At 37.8% G+C, this 18063-nt stretch overlaps 1 protein-coding gene across 1 annotated transcript in view; it reads right to left on the reverse strand.

Annotated features, from left to right (window-relative positions):
• Window positions 1-18063, reverse strand: part of ATP6V1H (ATPase H+ transporting V1 subunit H) — a 241165-nt gene that overhangs the window by 186458 nt on the left and 36644 nt on the right. The window contains exons 5-6 of the mRNA XM_007952207.2: window positions 6191-6295; window positions 2996-3049 (exon numbers count right to left, since the gene is read on the reverse strand). Coding sequence (XP_007950398.1) covers window positions 2996-3049; window positions 6191-6295 — 159 coding nt within the window. The remainder of the gene's footprint in view (window positions 1-2995; window positions 3050-6190; window positions 6296-18063) is intronic.

Genomic DNA, 18063 nt, shown 5'->3' on the forward strand with positions numbered 1-18063 from the left:
CAATGACATGAGACAAAGTATATATAAACTGCTGTATGAAAAGTGAATTTACTCTGTAAATCTTCACCCAAATCCTAATTAAAAAAAAAAAAAAAAGAGGCAAAATAGGATAGTAATAAGGCAAATCTGGCAACATAAGTTACAACCTAACCAAGTCATTCCACAATAACTAAGTTAGATTGAATTTGCAACAAATAGAGTGAAGACCAAGGTGCAGTCAAATGCTAGAGTTAGGAGTCATTTGCTCTCCTACACAGATAGGTAAATAAAGCAAGGCTCAGGAAAAAAGAAATAAACAATTCCCAGATTCTCTCTAGACCCTCCCAAGTCTGGGAAAGACCACAGCACTAGTCTCTGTCAATGTATTAGCACAACAATCAAAACTCCCTAGTCTCTGTCAATGTATTAGCACAACAATCAAAACTCCCAATGTGCTGCTGCCTCTGAGGACAAGATTCACAATTCACATTCAAGAACAAGTAATAGATGCATAGTTAAAAGTTAGTATACAGAATCTGGCATAGCTTCATTAATTTCAAATTTAGGTTAAGACAACAAAATGCATTTTAAAGAAATTCTCTTTATGCAATATCATTCAAATATCAGTGTTGGCAACGACCTAACCAAAAAACCAAACTCACTGTCGTCAAGTTGGGTCCGACTCATAGCGACCTCTCCTTAGATTTCCAAGACAGTATCATTACAGAAGTAGACTGCCCAATCTTCCTTCTGAGGAGTGGCTGGTGGATTTGAACCGCCAGCTTTCTGGTTAGTAGTCAGATGCCTTAGGCACTACACCACCAGAGCTCCCTGCAACGACCTACTCATAACTTATTATGATGCTTCATGGCCATTTCAAAAGGTCAGAATGTTGAATTATGCTTGTTTCTCATTTTGTAATATAAAACTATTTTTTGTTTGTTTTATACTGACATCCAGTGGCAATGTGATGTAATGCAGTTTACCAACTGCTTTGCTCTGCTCTGAAAACCTAAAGAAATTTAAGGAATCAACTTTGGACAGCAATGAGATAATAGGATAACTGCAATTTTAAAGAGTCTGAGGAGGCTATATGACTTGAGAATGCCTAAATATACTACTAAAGTTCAGTTGTTTCAAAAGTAATTCAGTCACTAAACAATTTATTCCTTTGACGTTTCTGCCACTCATTAGTTCTATGACACTGGACAAGACAGTATCCCTCTTTTCGCTGCCTCACTTCACTCATCTATAAAATATGACTAACAATATGACATACCTCAAAGAATGAGTATCCACACTAAAGGGTATGTGCATGTAAAATGAATAAAACAGTGACAAGCACACAGTAAGTGTTCAATAAACATTAGCTACCAGATTAAAATACCACTATTAAAATACAATTATGAAAAGAAGGGCTAACACTCTACTCTCAATTTATTGAGGTCTGCTTTTCAACTTGACAGCCATCTGAAAAAAGAAAATATCTTCAAGAGACAGAAAATATGTGTAGGTTTAGGGGCACTAAAGGGAAAGCGGTAAGAAATCAAAGGCCATCTTTTTTTTTTAACTTACAATTGTCACTGATGCTAATTACATTTGGGACATATATATACAAGTCTACAAGTTTAATCACTTTAACTAAATGCACTGTAAATTCAATTAATGAGTTTTGTTCTTCCAATACACTGACAGAAAAGATGAAAATAAAATGATCATGTCATTAGAACTTTAACCTTATTATATAAAGTTTGGTAACATACACATACTTTAACAGCCATTTAAATAAATTTATAAGATAATGAATCTGAAAACTCTTTCTGAAAATATCTACTTATTCCTAAAATTCTGAAACTAAACAATTTTTCAAAAATTCAGACTGGTAGAAATTCAAGTCTTATAAAATTCCCAATTTAAACACCTGCTAATGACTGAATATCTAGACTTTAAATTTACATAGTAACACCACCTCCCACACTCCCTATGGCCCCAAGATTGCTCGTCTAGTTCAACACCTTGTTCTAATTCCAGTTTAGAAAGCTAACAGCAATTTTCTATCCTAAGACTATTAAAATTTTCAACCCATTCTCCAAAAGAAGCCCAGCTCCTGACTTTGAAAACGGACTCTGCTGTCATCTGTAGTCCTACAATACGTACATAGGTATGTTCCATACAAGTTATGGAAGCTCAGCAATTAACAAGGACACTAAATGGCTTTTACAAAGCTTCCACATTAACTCAATTACAGGCAGGTTGTAGATACTACCCTCTTATGATGCCTTCTTGTTTCCCAGATATATTTCCAATAAAGGAAGCCAGATACCCTTCATTTATGTTTCTATCTTTCATCCCTACCCTTCTCTCAATTGGCTCCAATCATGGGATGCTTACTTGGCCAAACGTATTCTAGTTCCTAGTTCCTGAGCACAGCAAAGTTAAAACATTTCCAAATGGGGCAGGTAACTAGCTAAGATAGGAACTTAACATGATTAGTTTAAACCTTTAACCTTTTAGCTCTACAAAAGTGTGGGGAGAGATTGGCCAAAAAAAGTGTTCTGGCACCATGCAGCCATACATAAAGCCCTCAATATGGGGTAATGTCATTGTTTTCCACTGTTTAACATGTTCCACCTATCTGTTAAGACAAATATGAGACAGTTTATCACACAACTGAAGTTGGTTACTGAAGACAGTAACATTAAATTTATTAGCTCCAGTTGTACAACTGAATTCAGACTCTTGTTTTGACTTCTAGGCCTAAAATAAAGTGGCCTGGGGCAGGGGGGTGGGGAGAGCAACAGAAAGAAGCAATGTCTCAAACCTACCAAAAGAAAAAGGGACCACAAATATTTATATTTAGTTTTGCAATACAATTAACCTAACCAGAGGTGACACATCAAATCCATGAATTTACATTTTCGAAATGAGTAAACACTTTTTAAAAATTCCAGATGTTTATGACTCAAAATAATTCAGAGTGTTAGGAGGCCAGTGAATTAAGAAGGAATATACTTACATCACTTGAAGAGACTGTTCCTGTTTCAACAGCGACACCGCTACCACGTAGTTTCTATTACAAAATAAATAACTTATTACTTAGTTTTGTTTTTAACTTTATACTAATTTATCATCTTAGGAAAGGGAGCTAAGCTAATTTATAATTTTCTTTCTATCCTAATTAATAGAGTCTACCATTAACATGGGGATGATGAAAAGTGTTCTAAATATCATTATACTCTTCCAAATAAAATCTTAATAAATTACTAAAAATGGAATAATACAAAAACTAAATACCAGCTCCACCTAAATTTCATAAGTGAAGTGGATGCAAACTGCCAAGATTCGAGATTTACTTAGTAAATTATTCTTCCAACAAGACAACTGCCTTAAACTGAACTATCTACATTCAATGATCTATATGCATCTACATTCTGTGGCAAAGTTTTTGAAATAAGTGCCCAATGATGGGAAGATACACTATCGGATTAAAATTATGCTACCCATAGCAATGCTAACAAGATATAATGATAATCAAAAATCTCAAATATATATGGAAATGACCAAAGAAAGTTTAAGGTAGAAACTCAGAGGCTTGAAAGTACAAGAGAAAAGTGATACTGAATTTCTTACAGAAAATTTTTATTTTCTTTCATTCAATAAATATTCTCTACTGGGCGCCAGCCATTGGTCTCCATAACCCAACCACGATGCTCCAAACTACTAAAAAAGGATCCTAAATGTCACTAAAAAGGCAAAGAGCAAACATATCTAAACTTCCAACTAACTTGGACCTTTTAAAAGTTTATTTGTACTAGAATCATGAAAACTGTAGTACTTCTTATGAGGGGAAAACACTTACGACAAAAAAGAGAACTTCCAGACACAGCACCATCACGGGACAAGTGAGCAAAGCAGTAAATAAAATCCCAAATAATTGTATCTTTCTGTTCTATAAACAAGAGGTCTGTAATTTAATCCTACTAAAATGCTCTGGAAGAGTCTACCCACAATAAGAGAGGCAGTGCTACCCAGGACCAAGCAAAAGCAGTGGCCAGACTCCATGAAAACGAAGTCAGACCTGTGGCTGAGTACTCTAAAAAGTCACACCCTGTAGCAGAAAAACTTGCAAAGCAGAAATACCACACAGAACTTCATAAAGCCAAAGACTCAGTGATAAAAGAATATACTAGAAATATATTAAGAAAAAAAAAAACCTCAAGGGTAGTTATCCAATACTGTGAATAGGAAACAACACTGTTTAGACACTGAAATATCTGCTTTCAGTAGTGACAAAGTATTTTCCCCAAATGTTGGACATGGATACCACCACAGTATTCACTCTGAAAGTGACAATCAAATCATCTGTGAGGAACAATATAAATGTTATTCCTATGAGGAAAAGTTAAAATAAAACCACCCAAAATGTTAATGGAAAAATATAATATACATTCTTTCTTACCAGTTTTCATTTTATGAACTCACCTACACAAAAGCCTCATTATCAATATACCAAACTTCTAACACTAAACCAAACATAGCTTGTTTAAAGGTAGAACTAATTTCAAAATAGCAAAAAAGGAAGAAAAAAAAAAAATGGTGGGGGGGGATACCTATTTAAGAATTCTGGTACCAATGATATACAAACTTAAAACGATTTACAAACATAAAATGTCATTTTCACACATTTATTTTTCATATTCTAAACATGTTGGTTTCTTTTAAAATACCTCACAAATCTGCTAATTTGTAGCTCTTCTGAAATTATTTTTTTAAAAACTAAGCCAAAAATGTATTAAAATCAATGTTACTGACGTGACAAAATATGTATATAATTCTGTTTAAGAATCTCTTAAATATCCTATCTGAACATAAAAGCCAATTAAAGTCCCTTCCAACCCCCAGCTAAAAAATATACAAGGGAATCAATGGTAAGACTAAGGCAAATAAAAGCAAATGTTAAGGTATCCCTCTCTTATGCCTAAAATTAAAACCTATTAAAATAAAGACACAGAAAATCTAAATTATAGCTTTTCAAAACTATATTTAAAATAGACATTTATTTGTAATCTAATGTTAAGACAATGACTGTCATTTTCTCTTGGCCACGTTCTTCCATTTCACCCTTGTGTCACCCATTCCTCCACCAAAATTTTGTTCTCTTCTACCTTCTTTTCCCCAGAATACGCCTCCCCATCTTCCTTCACTTCACTCCTTTCCTGAGTATTACCACCAAGTCTCCCCTTTACCACCAAACAATAACTAGAAACAAACAAACGAAGTACATTTCACAGAGCCTCAAGAAGTATAATGAGTTTTGCCCCATTCTAGGGAACTATGAAGACAAATACAGAAAACTTGCCATTTCACTAGTCATGAAACAACAAAGCTATTTTTCTCTGTGGAGAAATAGAGCTCTAGAGGCCCAAAAGCAGTAAAGATAACCAGTAAGCAGGTTTCATTTTTCACTTTAGGTTACAAATGTTCAATTACAAAATGATAATGCCAAATCAATGAACATTCATCGCTATGAGTGACAGTTATTTTACATTGGACTGGACGACTCTGTTAGAGTCTAGCGATCCCTGAAACCTGGGATTGGTTCCTTGCCAGGACAAGTGGATTTGCTAATGATCCCCTGGCAACACCCAGAGCCAATGTGTTTACTGGTATAACCAGACAGATCACCTGTCCTGCTTACGTCACCAGAAGGGATAACAGAATCTCACTAGAAACCTTTAGATGCTCTCCCAAAAACAAGATTTCTCGCACAAATCTTGGTGGACACCATCCTGAGGCCGGCACAGGGAACTGTGGCTAGAAGTCTCTCACCCCAATCTTGCCTGTGCTCTCTTTTCCCTGTTGCAGTTACCTTTGCCTTCATTAAAAGGCTTACATGAGTGTGTACTTTGGAGTATTAGGAGTCCTTTCAGTGTTCCAACCTGCGAAATCATGCCAGCCATCTAGAATGAAGATGCTACCTGGCCACTAAAGAGTATAAGTGGGAAGTCCCCAAAGGGCAGAAAACAAAGAAAGGTTTGTATTGCATCCAGTTAAAGAGAGAAAAGGTGAAGCATGCTACCAAATTTAGAAGCAGTTTGGTTTATTTATAAAGTTCAAAATGGTGTTAAATTTTTTATAATTTAACATATATAGCTTACAAGAACATGGATGTTATATTCCTTTCAAAGATACCAAAAGAAATTTCTTTTACCTGTGAACTCAGCTGAGTTTTTATCCAGTTGAAATAGTAATTTAAGTCACTGCCTTCCATCAGTTCTTTTCCCCATGCAGCTAGTTTGGCGATAATTCTTGCTGCCTAAAAACAAATAAGAAATCCGTTTGAAGATTACATGGATTCAAAGAACATATCATAAACCAAGAGGCATAACCATTTTGCTACATTTCTGCAATTTTAAACTCCTCCAAAAATAAAATTTTATATTTCATTTTAAATGATATATTTTAAATATAAATATATACATGCTGTTGTTACATGTCACTGAGTTGGTTCTGACTCACAGTGACCATATACACAATAGAACAAAACACTGGCTGGTTCTGTACCATCCCCCTAATCATTGTTATGTTTGAGCTCATTGCTGCAGACACTGCATCAATCCAGCTCCTTAAGGATCTTCCTCATTTTTTTGCTGACTGTTTTGTTGCTTATTGGTCCAGCTGTGAGGATTTTTGTTTTCTTTGTGTTGAGGTGTAATCCATTCTAAAGGCTGTAATCTTTGATCTTCATCAGTAAGCACTGCAAGTCCTTCTGGCTTTCAGCAAGGAAGGTTGTATCATCTGTGTATCTCAGGTGGTTAATGAGTCTTCTTCCAATCCTGATGATGCCTTCTTATTCACATAGTCCAATTCTCAGATTATTTATTCAGCATACAGACTGAGTAGGTATGATGAACAGATATCTGACACATATCTTTCTGCATTTTAAAACATGCAGTATCCCCTTGTTCTGTTCACATGACTGTCTCTTGATCTATGTACAGATTCCACATGAGTACAAGTGAGTATCCTGGAATTCCCATTCTTCATAATGTTATCCATAATTTGTTATGATACACAGCTGACTGCTTCTTCATAGTCACTAAAACACAGTAAACATCTTGCTGGTATTCTCTGCTTTCAGCCAAGATCCATCTGACATTAGCAATGATATCCCTTGTTCCACGTCAACTTTTGAATCCAGCTTCAATTTCTGGCAGTTCCATGTTAACATACTGATGCAACCATTTTTTAATTATTGTCAGCAAAATTTAACTTACATGTGACATTAATGATATTGTTTAATAATTTCCACTTTCTGTTGGGTCTCCTTTCTTTGTAATGTACACATATATGGATCTCTTCCAGTCTTTCAGCCAGGTAACTTATCTTCCAAATTTCTTGGCATAGATGAGTAAGCACTTCCAGCATTGCATCTGTTTGTTGAAACATCTAAATTAGTATTCCATCAGTTCCTAGAGCTTTGTTTTTCTCCACTACCTTCAGTGTGGCTTGTACTTTTTCCTTCAATACAGTAAGTTCTTATCATCTCTTTATCATATGTTACCTCCTTAAACACTGTCTGATATATTATTGGAAAACTTTATGACTAGCCCTAAAACACTGTCTGATATAATGCCAGAAGATGAGCCCATCAGATCGGAAGGCAATCAAAATCTGACTAGGGAAGAGCTGACTCCTCCGAGTAGAGATGACCTTAACAATATGGATAGAGTAAAGCTTTCAGACCTCCATTGGTTGATAAGGAATGACTTGAAATGAGTAGAAACAGACGCAAGCATCCATTAATAACTGGAACACAGAATATATGAAGTATGAATCTAGGAAAACAGGAAGTTGTCAAAAATGAAATGGAACACATAAAAATAGATATCCTAGGTATTAGTGCTCCCGCCCAGTTCCGAACCAGGGACCTTTCACGTGCGAGGTGAGAAAAGGGAGGGAACTGTTGGTAATGACAAAAGCAGCAGGATCCAGGTAAGGGGCCCGGAAGCAGGACCCAACCCCCCAGGCAGGAAAGGGAGGGAACTGCCAGCGATGACAAAAGTGGCAGGATGCAGTTAGGAATCAGGTAAGGGGAGGGTGGAGAGGTTTCCAACAGCTAAAGGAGATGAACTTGTCTGTCAGCTGATCGTCCCGTGGTAGCTTGCGTGTTGCTGTGAGTCTTCAGGCTGTGCCATCAGTGTTTCAAAAGCCAGCAGGATTACACATGGTACACAGGTTTCAACACAGCTTACAGAATGAGACAGACTGGGAAGAAAAGAGACCACCTACTCCTCAAAGAATTGGCCAGAGAAACCTTATGAATAGCAGAGAAACACTGTCTGATACATTACTGGGAAAATTCATGAATAGCCTGGAAACATTGTCCAATACAGCACAGGAAGACAAGACCCTTAGGTCAGAAGGCACTCAAGGTACGACTGGCAAAGAGTTGCCTTATCAGAGTAGAAGCAACCTTAATGATATGGGTAAATTAAATCTGCGGGACCTCCATTTGCTGACATGGCACGACTCAAATTGAGGAGGAACAGCTGCAAACATCCGTTAATAACTGGAACATGGAATGTACAAAATATGAATCTAGGAAAACTGGAAGTTGTCAAAGATGAAATGGAACGCATGAAGATTGATATCCTAAGCATTAACGAGCTGAAATGGACTGGATTTGGCGTGATATTGGTACAATGATAGACAGACCAATGGAACAGAATCCAAAGTCCAAAAACAGACCCATCCATCTATGGACACCTGATCTTTGACAAAGGTCCAAAACCCATTAAATGGGGAAGACACAGCCTCTTTAACAAATGGGGCTGGCAAAACTGGATATCCACTTGCAGGAAAATGAAATAAGACCTATACCTCATCCCATACAAGAACAAACTCAAGATGGAACAAAGACTTAAATGTAAAACCCAAAACTATAAAATTCATCAAAGATAAAATAGAGGCAAATCTAGGAGCCCTCATTTATGGCATAGACTATTAAATATAATGTAGAATGCACAGGAAGTAGAAGAGAAGCTAGATGACTGGGACCTTTTAAAAATTAAATTCCTATGCACACTGAAAGACTTCATGAAAAGGGTAAAAAGAGAACCTACAGACTGGGAGAAAATATTTGCCTATGACATATCTGACAAAGGACTATCTCCGAAATCTATAGAAAACTTCAACACCTCATCACCAAAAATACAAACAACCCAATTCAAAACTGGGCAAAAGACTTAAGCAGACACTTCACTAAAGATGATAATCTGGCAGCCAACAAACACATGAGGAATTGCTCGTGATCTTTAGTCATTAGAAACATGCAAATCAAAACAAAGATGAGGTATCATCTCACCCAAGCAATAATAGCAAAGTTCAACAGGACAGAAAATAACAAATGTTGGCGAGATGACCAGAGATTGGAACTCTCTAGCACTGCTGGTGGGATTGTTAAATGGTACAACCATTGTGGCAAAGGGTATGGTGTTTCCTTAAAAAACTGAAAACAGAAATACTATCTGACCCAGCAATTCCATTACTATGAATATATCCCAAAGAGGTGAAAGGCAGCGTATGAACAGACATATGCACACCTATGTTCATTCCAGCACAATTCACTATAGCAAAGAGATGGGAACAACCTAAATGTCCATCAATAGATGAATGGATAACCAAATTATGGCACATTCACACAATGGTATACTATGCTACATTAAAGAACAATGAAGGATATGCAAATCATCTCAAAATGTAGATGAGCCTGGAGGACATTATGCTGAGTGAAATAAGTTAGTTGCAGAAGGACAAATATTATATGAGCCCATTACTGTACAAAGACAAAGAAGGGTTTGCTTAAAAAAGGGAACTCATTTTGTAGGTTACCAGGATGTGTAGGGAAGGGGAAGGATTAATTTCGGGCTAGTTGGAGCCCACACGCTGGCATGGGTAAGGGGAGGGATGTATAGAAAGAATCTGTGACTACCATGATAACATTAGGGACAGCAAGGACACCGAATTGTGCACATAAGAGATAGACGACAGGTGCTAATACCAACCAGTACATCCACAATACTGCATTACTATTAACACCAAACACCAGGCTACAGATAAACACACAAACATCTAAGATATGTTATGTGATCAACACACAAGAGATCAACACACAAGAGAAGATCAGGTGGGGGTCAATGAACAGGAGTATACTCTAGATCAAGGATAGATTTAGCAGAGGCTAATCTTGCACAGGTAGCAGTGATACAAAATCCCTGCAATCCTTACAGAAACAACAGAAGACAGACATAAAGCAATCCCTCACAGACACCCAGACACTGTGGGAGAGAGATCCAATGGATCTACTTACTCAGGACCATAGTACTGGAGGACACCAAACTCAATTGGCACAACAAAATACATAAAAGTCTTGTTCCTCATCCTACATTGGTGAGTACTGACTGGAGTCTTAAAAGTTTCAAGTAACCATCTAAAATGCAGCTAATGGTTTCCTAGCATCAGAAGCAAAAAAGAGTGCAAAAAACAAAAAACAAAAAAAAAAATAAGGGTATTTGGAAGCAATCGGACCTAGGACATGATGACTCTTGAGACCAGAAGAACTAGATGGTCCCCAGATACAAATGCCAACCACTCAGGAAAGGATCAAATCTGGAGATCCTGGATAAAATGGGAGGAAAAATGTGGAACAAAATCCAAAAACTCAATAATGACCAGAATTACTAGTTGGATGGAGTCTAGTAAGACCCCCCAATACTATGGCCTGGAATAAAACTCACTCTCAGGGGCTAGCTCTCAGCCCAGTAGTAAACAAGATGTACACGCAGACCACTCAACTCAGGGTGACGTATCCACATACTCTATGGAAATGCATCCCTTAGAGCAATTGACCACAGGACACCAGAGGGGCAATATTCACACAGAGGAAATGCAGGACACACAGGAGTGCATAACTATAAGGGGCATGGGTGGAGGGGGCTTACTGGGCAGGGAGGGGAGGAGACTGGGTTAGGGTTAGGGATAGTAAATGGGGAGTGAAATTAAATGTACATGTAATGTTGTATGTAAAACAAACTCTGCTCTGTAAACTTACACATAAAAGCACAATAAAAACAATTCTAAAAATTTAAAACAAATAAATAAAAAGCTATGATCAGAGGCCAATTTATAGCAATAAATGTACACATCGAAAAAGAAAAAAGAGCCAAAATAAACATCTTAACCCAAAATATCCAACAATTAGAAAAACAGCCCCCCCCAAAAAAAAAAAAAAAGTACAGTCACCAAAAAGAAAATAAAGATTTGAGCAGAAATAAATGAAACAGAAAATAGAAAACAGAAAAAATCAACAAGACCAAAAGTTGGTTTTTTGAAGAGATTAATAAAATTGACAAACCACTGGTAAATTTAACAAAGGAAAAGAGGAAGAGAATACAAATTACTCAAATAAGAAACAAAATGGGCAACATCACAATAGAACCAAGAAAAATTAAAAGGATAATATCATGATAGTATGAAGAACTATACTCCAATAAATTTGAAAAGCTAGAAGAAATTGACAGGTTCCTAGAGATATACTACTTACCCAAAGTAACACAAACTGAGGTGGAAAATTTGAACAGACTCATAACAAAAGAAGAAATTGAACAGGTCGTAAAAAAACTTACCAACAAACAAACAAAAAAAGCCCTAGCCCAGATGGTTTCACTGGAGAATTCTATGGAATGTTCAGAGAAGAACTAATACCAATCATTCTCAAACTATTCCAGAAGAGAGAAAAGGATGGAATCCTCCCAAATTCATTTTATGAAGCAAGCATAACCTTGACACTAAAACCAAGCAAAGACATCACTAAAAAGGAAAACTATAGATCAAAATCCCCATGAATATAGATGTAAAAATCTTCAACAAAATCCTAGCCAATAGACTCCAACAACATTTCAAAAAAATAATACATTATGACCAACTGGGGTTCATACCAGGTATGCAAGGATGGTTCAGCATTAAAAAAACAATCAATGTCATCCATCACATAAATAAAAAAAAGGAAAAGAACAACATGATCTTATCAACCGATGCAGAAAAGGCATTTGATTAAATCCAACACCCACTCCTTATCAAAATTCTCCAAAGAATAGGATAGAAGGGAAATTCCTCAACATAGTAAGGGGCATATATGCAAACCCAACAGCCAACATTATTATCAATGGAGAGAGACTTGAAACCATTCCTCTTGTGAACAGGAACCAGACAAGGATGCCCTCTATCACAACTTCTATTCAACATTGTTTTGGAAGTCCTAGCCAAAGTAATAAGGCAAGAAAGGGAAATCAAAGGCATCCAAATTGGTAAGGAAAAAGTAAAACTATCCCTATTTGCTGAGGATAAGATCCTATACATAGAAAATGCAAGAGACTCAGCAAAAAAACTATTGGAACTAATTGAGAGATTTAGCATAGTGGTGGGATACAAGACCAACACACAAAAATCAGTTGGATTCCTGTACACCAGCAAAGAGATTGCTGAAAAGGAAATAAGGAAATCAGTATCATTTACAATATCTACCAAAAAACAAAATACCTGGGAATAAAAATCACTAGGAACACAAAATACTTGTACACAGAAAACTACAAAACACTACTTCAAGAAACCATGAGAGATCTACATAAACGGAAGAACATACCATGCTCGTGGATAGGAACACTGAATATTGTGAAAATGTCAACACTACCCAAAGCAATCTATGTTGTTGTTGTTGTTGTTATGTGCCATCGAGTCGGCCCCAACTCATAGCGACCCCTCCTTGGGTTTCCGAGGCAGTATCACTACAGAAGTAGGATTGCCCAACCTTCCTTCCGAGGAGTGGCTGGTGGGTTTGAACCACCAGCCTTCTGGTTAGCAGTCAAGTGCTTTAGCCACTATGCTACCAGAGCTCCCTATACTTCAATGCAATCCTAATTCCAGACCTCATCAACATTCTTTAAAGATATGGTAACACCAATCATTACTTTTATATGGAAAAGAAAGATCTCAGATAAGCACAGCACTATTGAAGAAGAAGAGCAATATAGGAGATCTAACACTTCCAAATCTCAAAACCTACTACACAGCCACAGCAGTCAAGACAGCCTGGTACTGGTATGATGACAGACACATGGACCAGTGGAATAGAATTGAGAACTCAAAAATAGATACATCGACCAGATGATTTTTGACAAAGGGCCGAAATCCATTAAATGGGGAAGAAATGGTCTCTTTAACAAACGATGCTGGCAAAACTGGATCTCCATTTGCAGAAAAATGAAACAAGATCCATACCTCACATCATACACAAAAACTAACTCCAGATAGATCAAAGACTTAAATGTGAAACCTAAAACTATAAATCTCCTCAAGGAAAAAACAGGGGCTAATTTAGGAGCCATAATTTATGGCATCCATAGACTGTCGCATAGCTCAAGATGCAAAAACAGCACAATATACACCAGATGAATAAGACCTTCTAAAAATTAAATTTTTATGTGCTTCAAAAGACTTCTCCAAAAGAATAAAAAGAGAACCTATAGATTGGGAAAAACTTTTCAGAAATAACATATCTGACAAGGGACTTCTCTCTAAAATTTATACAAAATTCCAACACCTCAACAACAAAAAGACAATCCAATTAAAAAATGGACTGATTTTGTTGTTGTTATGTGCCCTCGAGTCCTCACAGACTCATAGCAACCTTATGTACAACAAAATGAAACACTGGCCAGTACGGTGCCAGCCTCACTATCCCTCCTACATCTGAGACTGCTGTTGCAGCCACTGTGTCTATCCATCTCATTGAGGGCCTTCCCCTCTTTCATTGACCCTCCACCTTACCAAGTATGACATCCTTCTCCAGAGAATTGTCCCTTCTGACAACATGCTCAAAGTAGGTGAGACAAAATCTGGCCATTCTTGCTTCCCAAGGAGCATTCCAGCTGCACATCTTCCAGGACAGATTTGTTAGTCCTTTTAGCAGTCCACAGTACTTTCAGCATTTTTCACCAAAACCACAACTCAAAAGCATCAACTCTTCTTCGATCTTCCCTTTTCATTGTCCAGCTCTCACATGCATATGAGGTGATTGAAAATACCACAGCTTCGGTTAGAAGACAACCTAGTCTTCAAGGAAATATCTTTGCTCTTTAGTGCTTGACAGAGGTCTTTTGCAGCAGATTTTCCCAATGCAGTAAGTCTTTCGACGTCTTGATTGCTGCTTCTATTGGTGTTGATTGTAGAACCAAGTAATATGAAGTCTTTGACAACTTCAATCTTTTCTCCATCTATTGTGATGCTGCTTATTGGTCCAGTTGTGAGGATTTTTGTTTTATCTTGAGGTGTAATCCATACTGTAGACTGTAGTCTTTAATTTTCATCAGTAAGTGCTTCAAGGCATCTTTACTTTCAGCAAGCAAACGTGTGTCATCTGCATATCACAGGTTGTTAAAGAGTCTTCCTCCAATCCTGATACCATGCTCTTCTTCATATAGTCCAGCTTCTCAGATTATTTGCTCAGCATACAAATTGAATAAATATGGTAAAAGGATACAACCCTGCTGCACTCTCTTCCTGATTTTAAACCGTGCAGTATTCCCCTGTTCTGTTGGAATGACAGTCTCCTGGTCTCTGTATAGGCTCCTCATGAGCACAATTAAGAGTTCTGGAATTCCCATTCTTCTCAATGTTACCCACAATTTCTTATGATCCACACAATTGAATGCTTTTGCATAGTCGATAAAACACAAGTAAACATCTTTCTGGTATTCTTCGCTTAGAGCCAAGATCCATCTGACACCAGAAATGGGCAGAAGACGTGAATAAACACTACACCAAGGAGGATACTCAGGCAGCCAACAGCCACATGAAGAAATGTTCATGATCATTAGCTATTGTTGTTGTTGCTGTTAGGTGCTGTTGAGTGATCTCTGACTCATAGCGACCCTATGTACAAAAGAACAAAGCACTCCCCAGTCCTGTGCCAGTCTTACAATCCTTGCTACAACTGAGCCCATCGTTGCAGCCACTGTGTCAACCCATCTAATTGAAGGCCTTCCCTTTTTTCATTGACCCTCCACTTTACCAAGTATGATCTCCTTCTCCAAGAAATGGTCCCTTCTGCCAACATGACCAAAGTAGTAAAGACCAAGTCTGACCATCTCACTTCCAAGGAGCATTCCGGCTGTACTCGTTCCAGGATAGAGTTGTAATTCTTTTAGCAGTCCATGTTACTCTCAGTATTCTTCACCAACACCACAACTCAAAAGCATCAAATCTTCTTTGGTCTTCCTTATTCACTGTCTAGTTCTCAGATCCATATGAGGTGACTGAAAATACCATGGCTTGGGTTAGGCACATCTTAATCTTCAAGGAGACATCTTTGCTCGTCAGCACTTTAAAGAGGTCTTTGCAGCAGATTTGCCCAGTGCATTACATCGTCTGATGCCTTAGCTGCTGCTTCCATTGGTGTTGACAACTTCAATCTTTCCTTTATTTATTGTGATCCTGCAGACTGCAGCCTTCAATCTACATCAGTAAGTGCTTCAAGTCATCCTCACTTTCAGCAAGCAAAAGAACTGATACACGCCCTTCCTGGTTTTAAACCAGGCAGTATCCCCATGTTCTGAATCCAGCTTGCAGTTCTGGAAGTTCTCTGTCAAAATACTACTGCAATCATTTTTTAATTATTTTCAGCAAGATTTTGCTTGCCTGTGATATTAATGATACTGCTCGATAATTGCCACATTCTGTGGGATTACCTTTCTTTGGAAAGAGTACAAACATGGATCTCTTCCAGCCAGTTGGCCAGGTAGCTGCCTTCCAAATTTCTTGGAATAGACAAGTGAGTGCCTCCAGCATGGCAACTGTTTGTTGAAACATCTCAATGGGTATTCCGTGAATTCCTGGAGCCTTGTTCTTTGCCAATTCCTTCAGTGCAGCTTCAACTTCTTCCGTCAATACCATTGGTTCTTGATCATGTACCACCACCCTGAAATGGATGAACAATTCTTTTTGGTACAGTGATTCTGTATGCAACACTAAATAATTCCTTCCATCTTCTTTTGATGTTTCCTGCATCATTCAATATTTTGCTCAGAGTCTTTCAATATTGCAACTGAGGCTTAAATTTTGTCCCCAGTTCTATCAGAAATGCCAAGCATATTCTTCCCTTTTGGTTATCTAACTCCAGATATTTGCACACTGCATCATAATAATTCACATTGTCTTCTCATGCTGCTCTTTGAAATTCGCTATTCAGCTCTTTTATCTTGTCATTTCTTCCATTTGCTTAGCTACTCTCCATTCAAGGGCAAGTTTCAGAGTCTCTTCTGACATCCATTTTGGTCTTTTCTTCATTTCCTATCTTGTTAATGACCTTTTCCTTTCTTCATGGATGATGTTCTTGATGTCATCTCATAATTCCTCTGGTTTTCAGTCATTGGTGTTCAGTGCATCAAATCTATTCTTTAGATGCTCTCTAAATTCAGAAGGGATATAATCAAGGTCATATTTTGCTTCTCGCAGACTTGTTTTAATTTTCTTCAACTTCAACTTGAACCTGCATATGTGCAGTTGATCACCTGTTCCACAGTCAGCACCTGACCTTGTTGTGGCTGAGGATATTGAGCTTCTCCATCTCCACTTGCCACAGATATGTTGTTGTTGTTGTTATTTGCCGTCGAGTCGGCCCCGACTCATAGCGACCCCTCCTTGGGTTTCCGAGGCAGTATCACTACAGAAGTAGGATTGCCCAACCTTCCTTCTGAGGAGTGGCTGGTGGGTTTGAACCGCCAGCCTTCTGGTTAGCAGTCAAGTGCCTTAGGCACTATGCTACCAGAGATAGTCTATCTAATTCCTGTGTACTCCATCTCGTGAAGTCCACATGTACAGTCACCATCTGTGTTGTTGAAAAAAGGTATCTGCAATGAATAAGTCTTTGGTCTTGCAAAATTCTATCATGCACTCTCCAGTGTTTCTTCTATCACCAAAGCCAATACTTTCCAACTACCAGTGATTTTTCTGACATTCCAGTCACCAGTGATAATTAGCACATCTTGATTGCATGTTTAGTCAGTTTCAGATCACAGAAGCTGGTAAAAATCTTCAATTTCCTTATCTTTGGTTTTGGTGGTTAGTGCCTAAATTTGAGTAATAGTAGTATTAACTGGTCTTCCTTATATGTGTATGGATATTATCCTATCACTGACATCCTATTTTGAAACATTCTTTGTGATGATGAATGTCACACCATTTCTCTTCAATTTGTCATTCCCGGCATAGTAGATCATATGGTTACCTGACCCAAAATAGCCAAAACCGGTCCATTTCACCTCACTAATGCCTAGGATATTGACCTTTATACATTTCATTTCATTTTTGACAACTTTCAATCTTCCTAGATTTATACTTCGTACCTCCCATGTTCTGATGATTAATGGATATTTACAGCTGTTTCTTCTCATTTTGAGTCATGACACATGAGCAAATGGAGGTCCTGAAAGATTTACTCCATCCACATCATTAAGGTCAACTCTCCTCTGAGGAGGCAGCTCTTCCCAAGTCATATTTTGAGTGCCTTCCAACCTGAGGGGTTTATCTTCTGGCACTATATCAGACAATGTTACAAGGCTATTCATAAAGTTTTCCAGTAATATATCACACAGTGTTTCACTGCTATTCATAAGGTTTTCACTGGCCAATTGTTTGAGAGTGAATAGCCTCTTCAATCTTCTGAGTCTGTCTTAGTCTGGAAATTCTGCTGAAACCTGTCCACCATGGATGACCCTGCTGGTATTTGAAATACTGCTGCATAGCTTCCAGCCTCACAGCTACACATAAGCCACCCCAGTACAACAAACTGACAGACATGTTGTGGCATTAGCCATTGGAGAGATACAAATCAAAACAACGAGATACCATCTTGCCCCAGCACTAATAGCAAAGCTCAACAAAACAGAAAATAACAAATGCTGACAAGGATGTGGAGAGACTGGGTGCAAAAACGGCAAGGAGGCCACATGTTCTGACCTCCTCTAA

Source organism: Orycteropus afer, unplaced genomic scaffold (assembly GCF_000298275.1).
Source record: "Orycteropus afer afer isolate SDZICR_OR568_19922 unplaced genomic scaffold, OryAfe1.0 scaffold00329, whole genome shotgun sequence".
In the NCBI taxonomy this organism is placed as follows: domain Eukaryota; kingdom Metazoa; phylum Chordata; class Mammalia; order Tubulidentata; family Orycteropodidae; genus Orycteropus; species Orycteropus afer.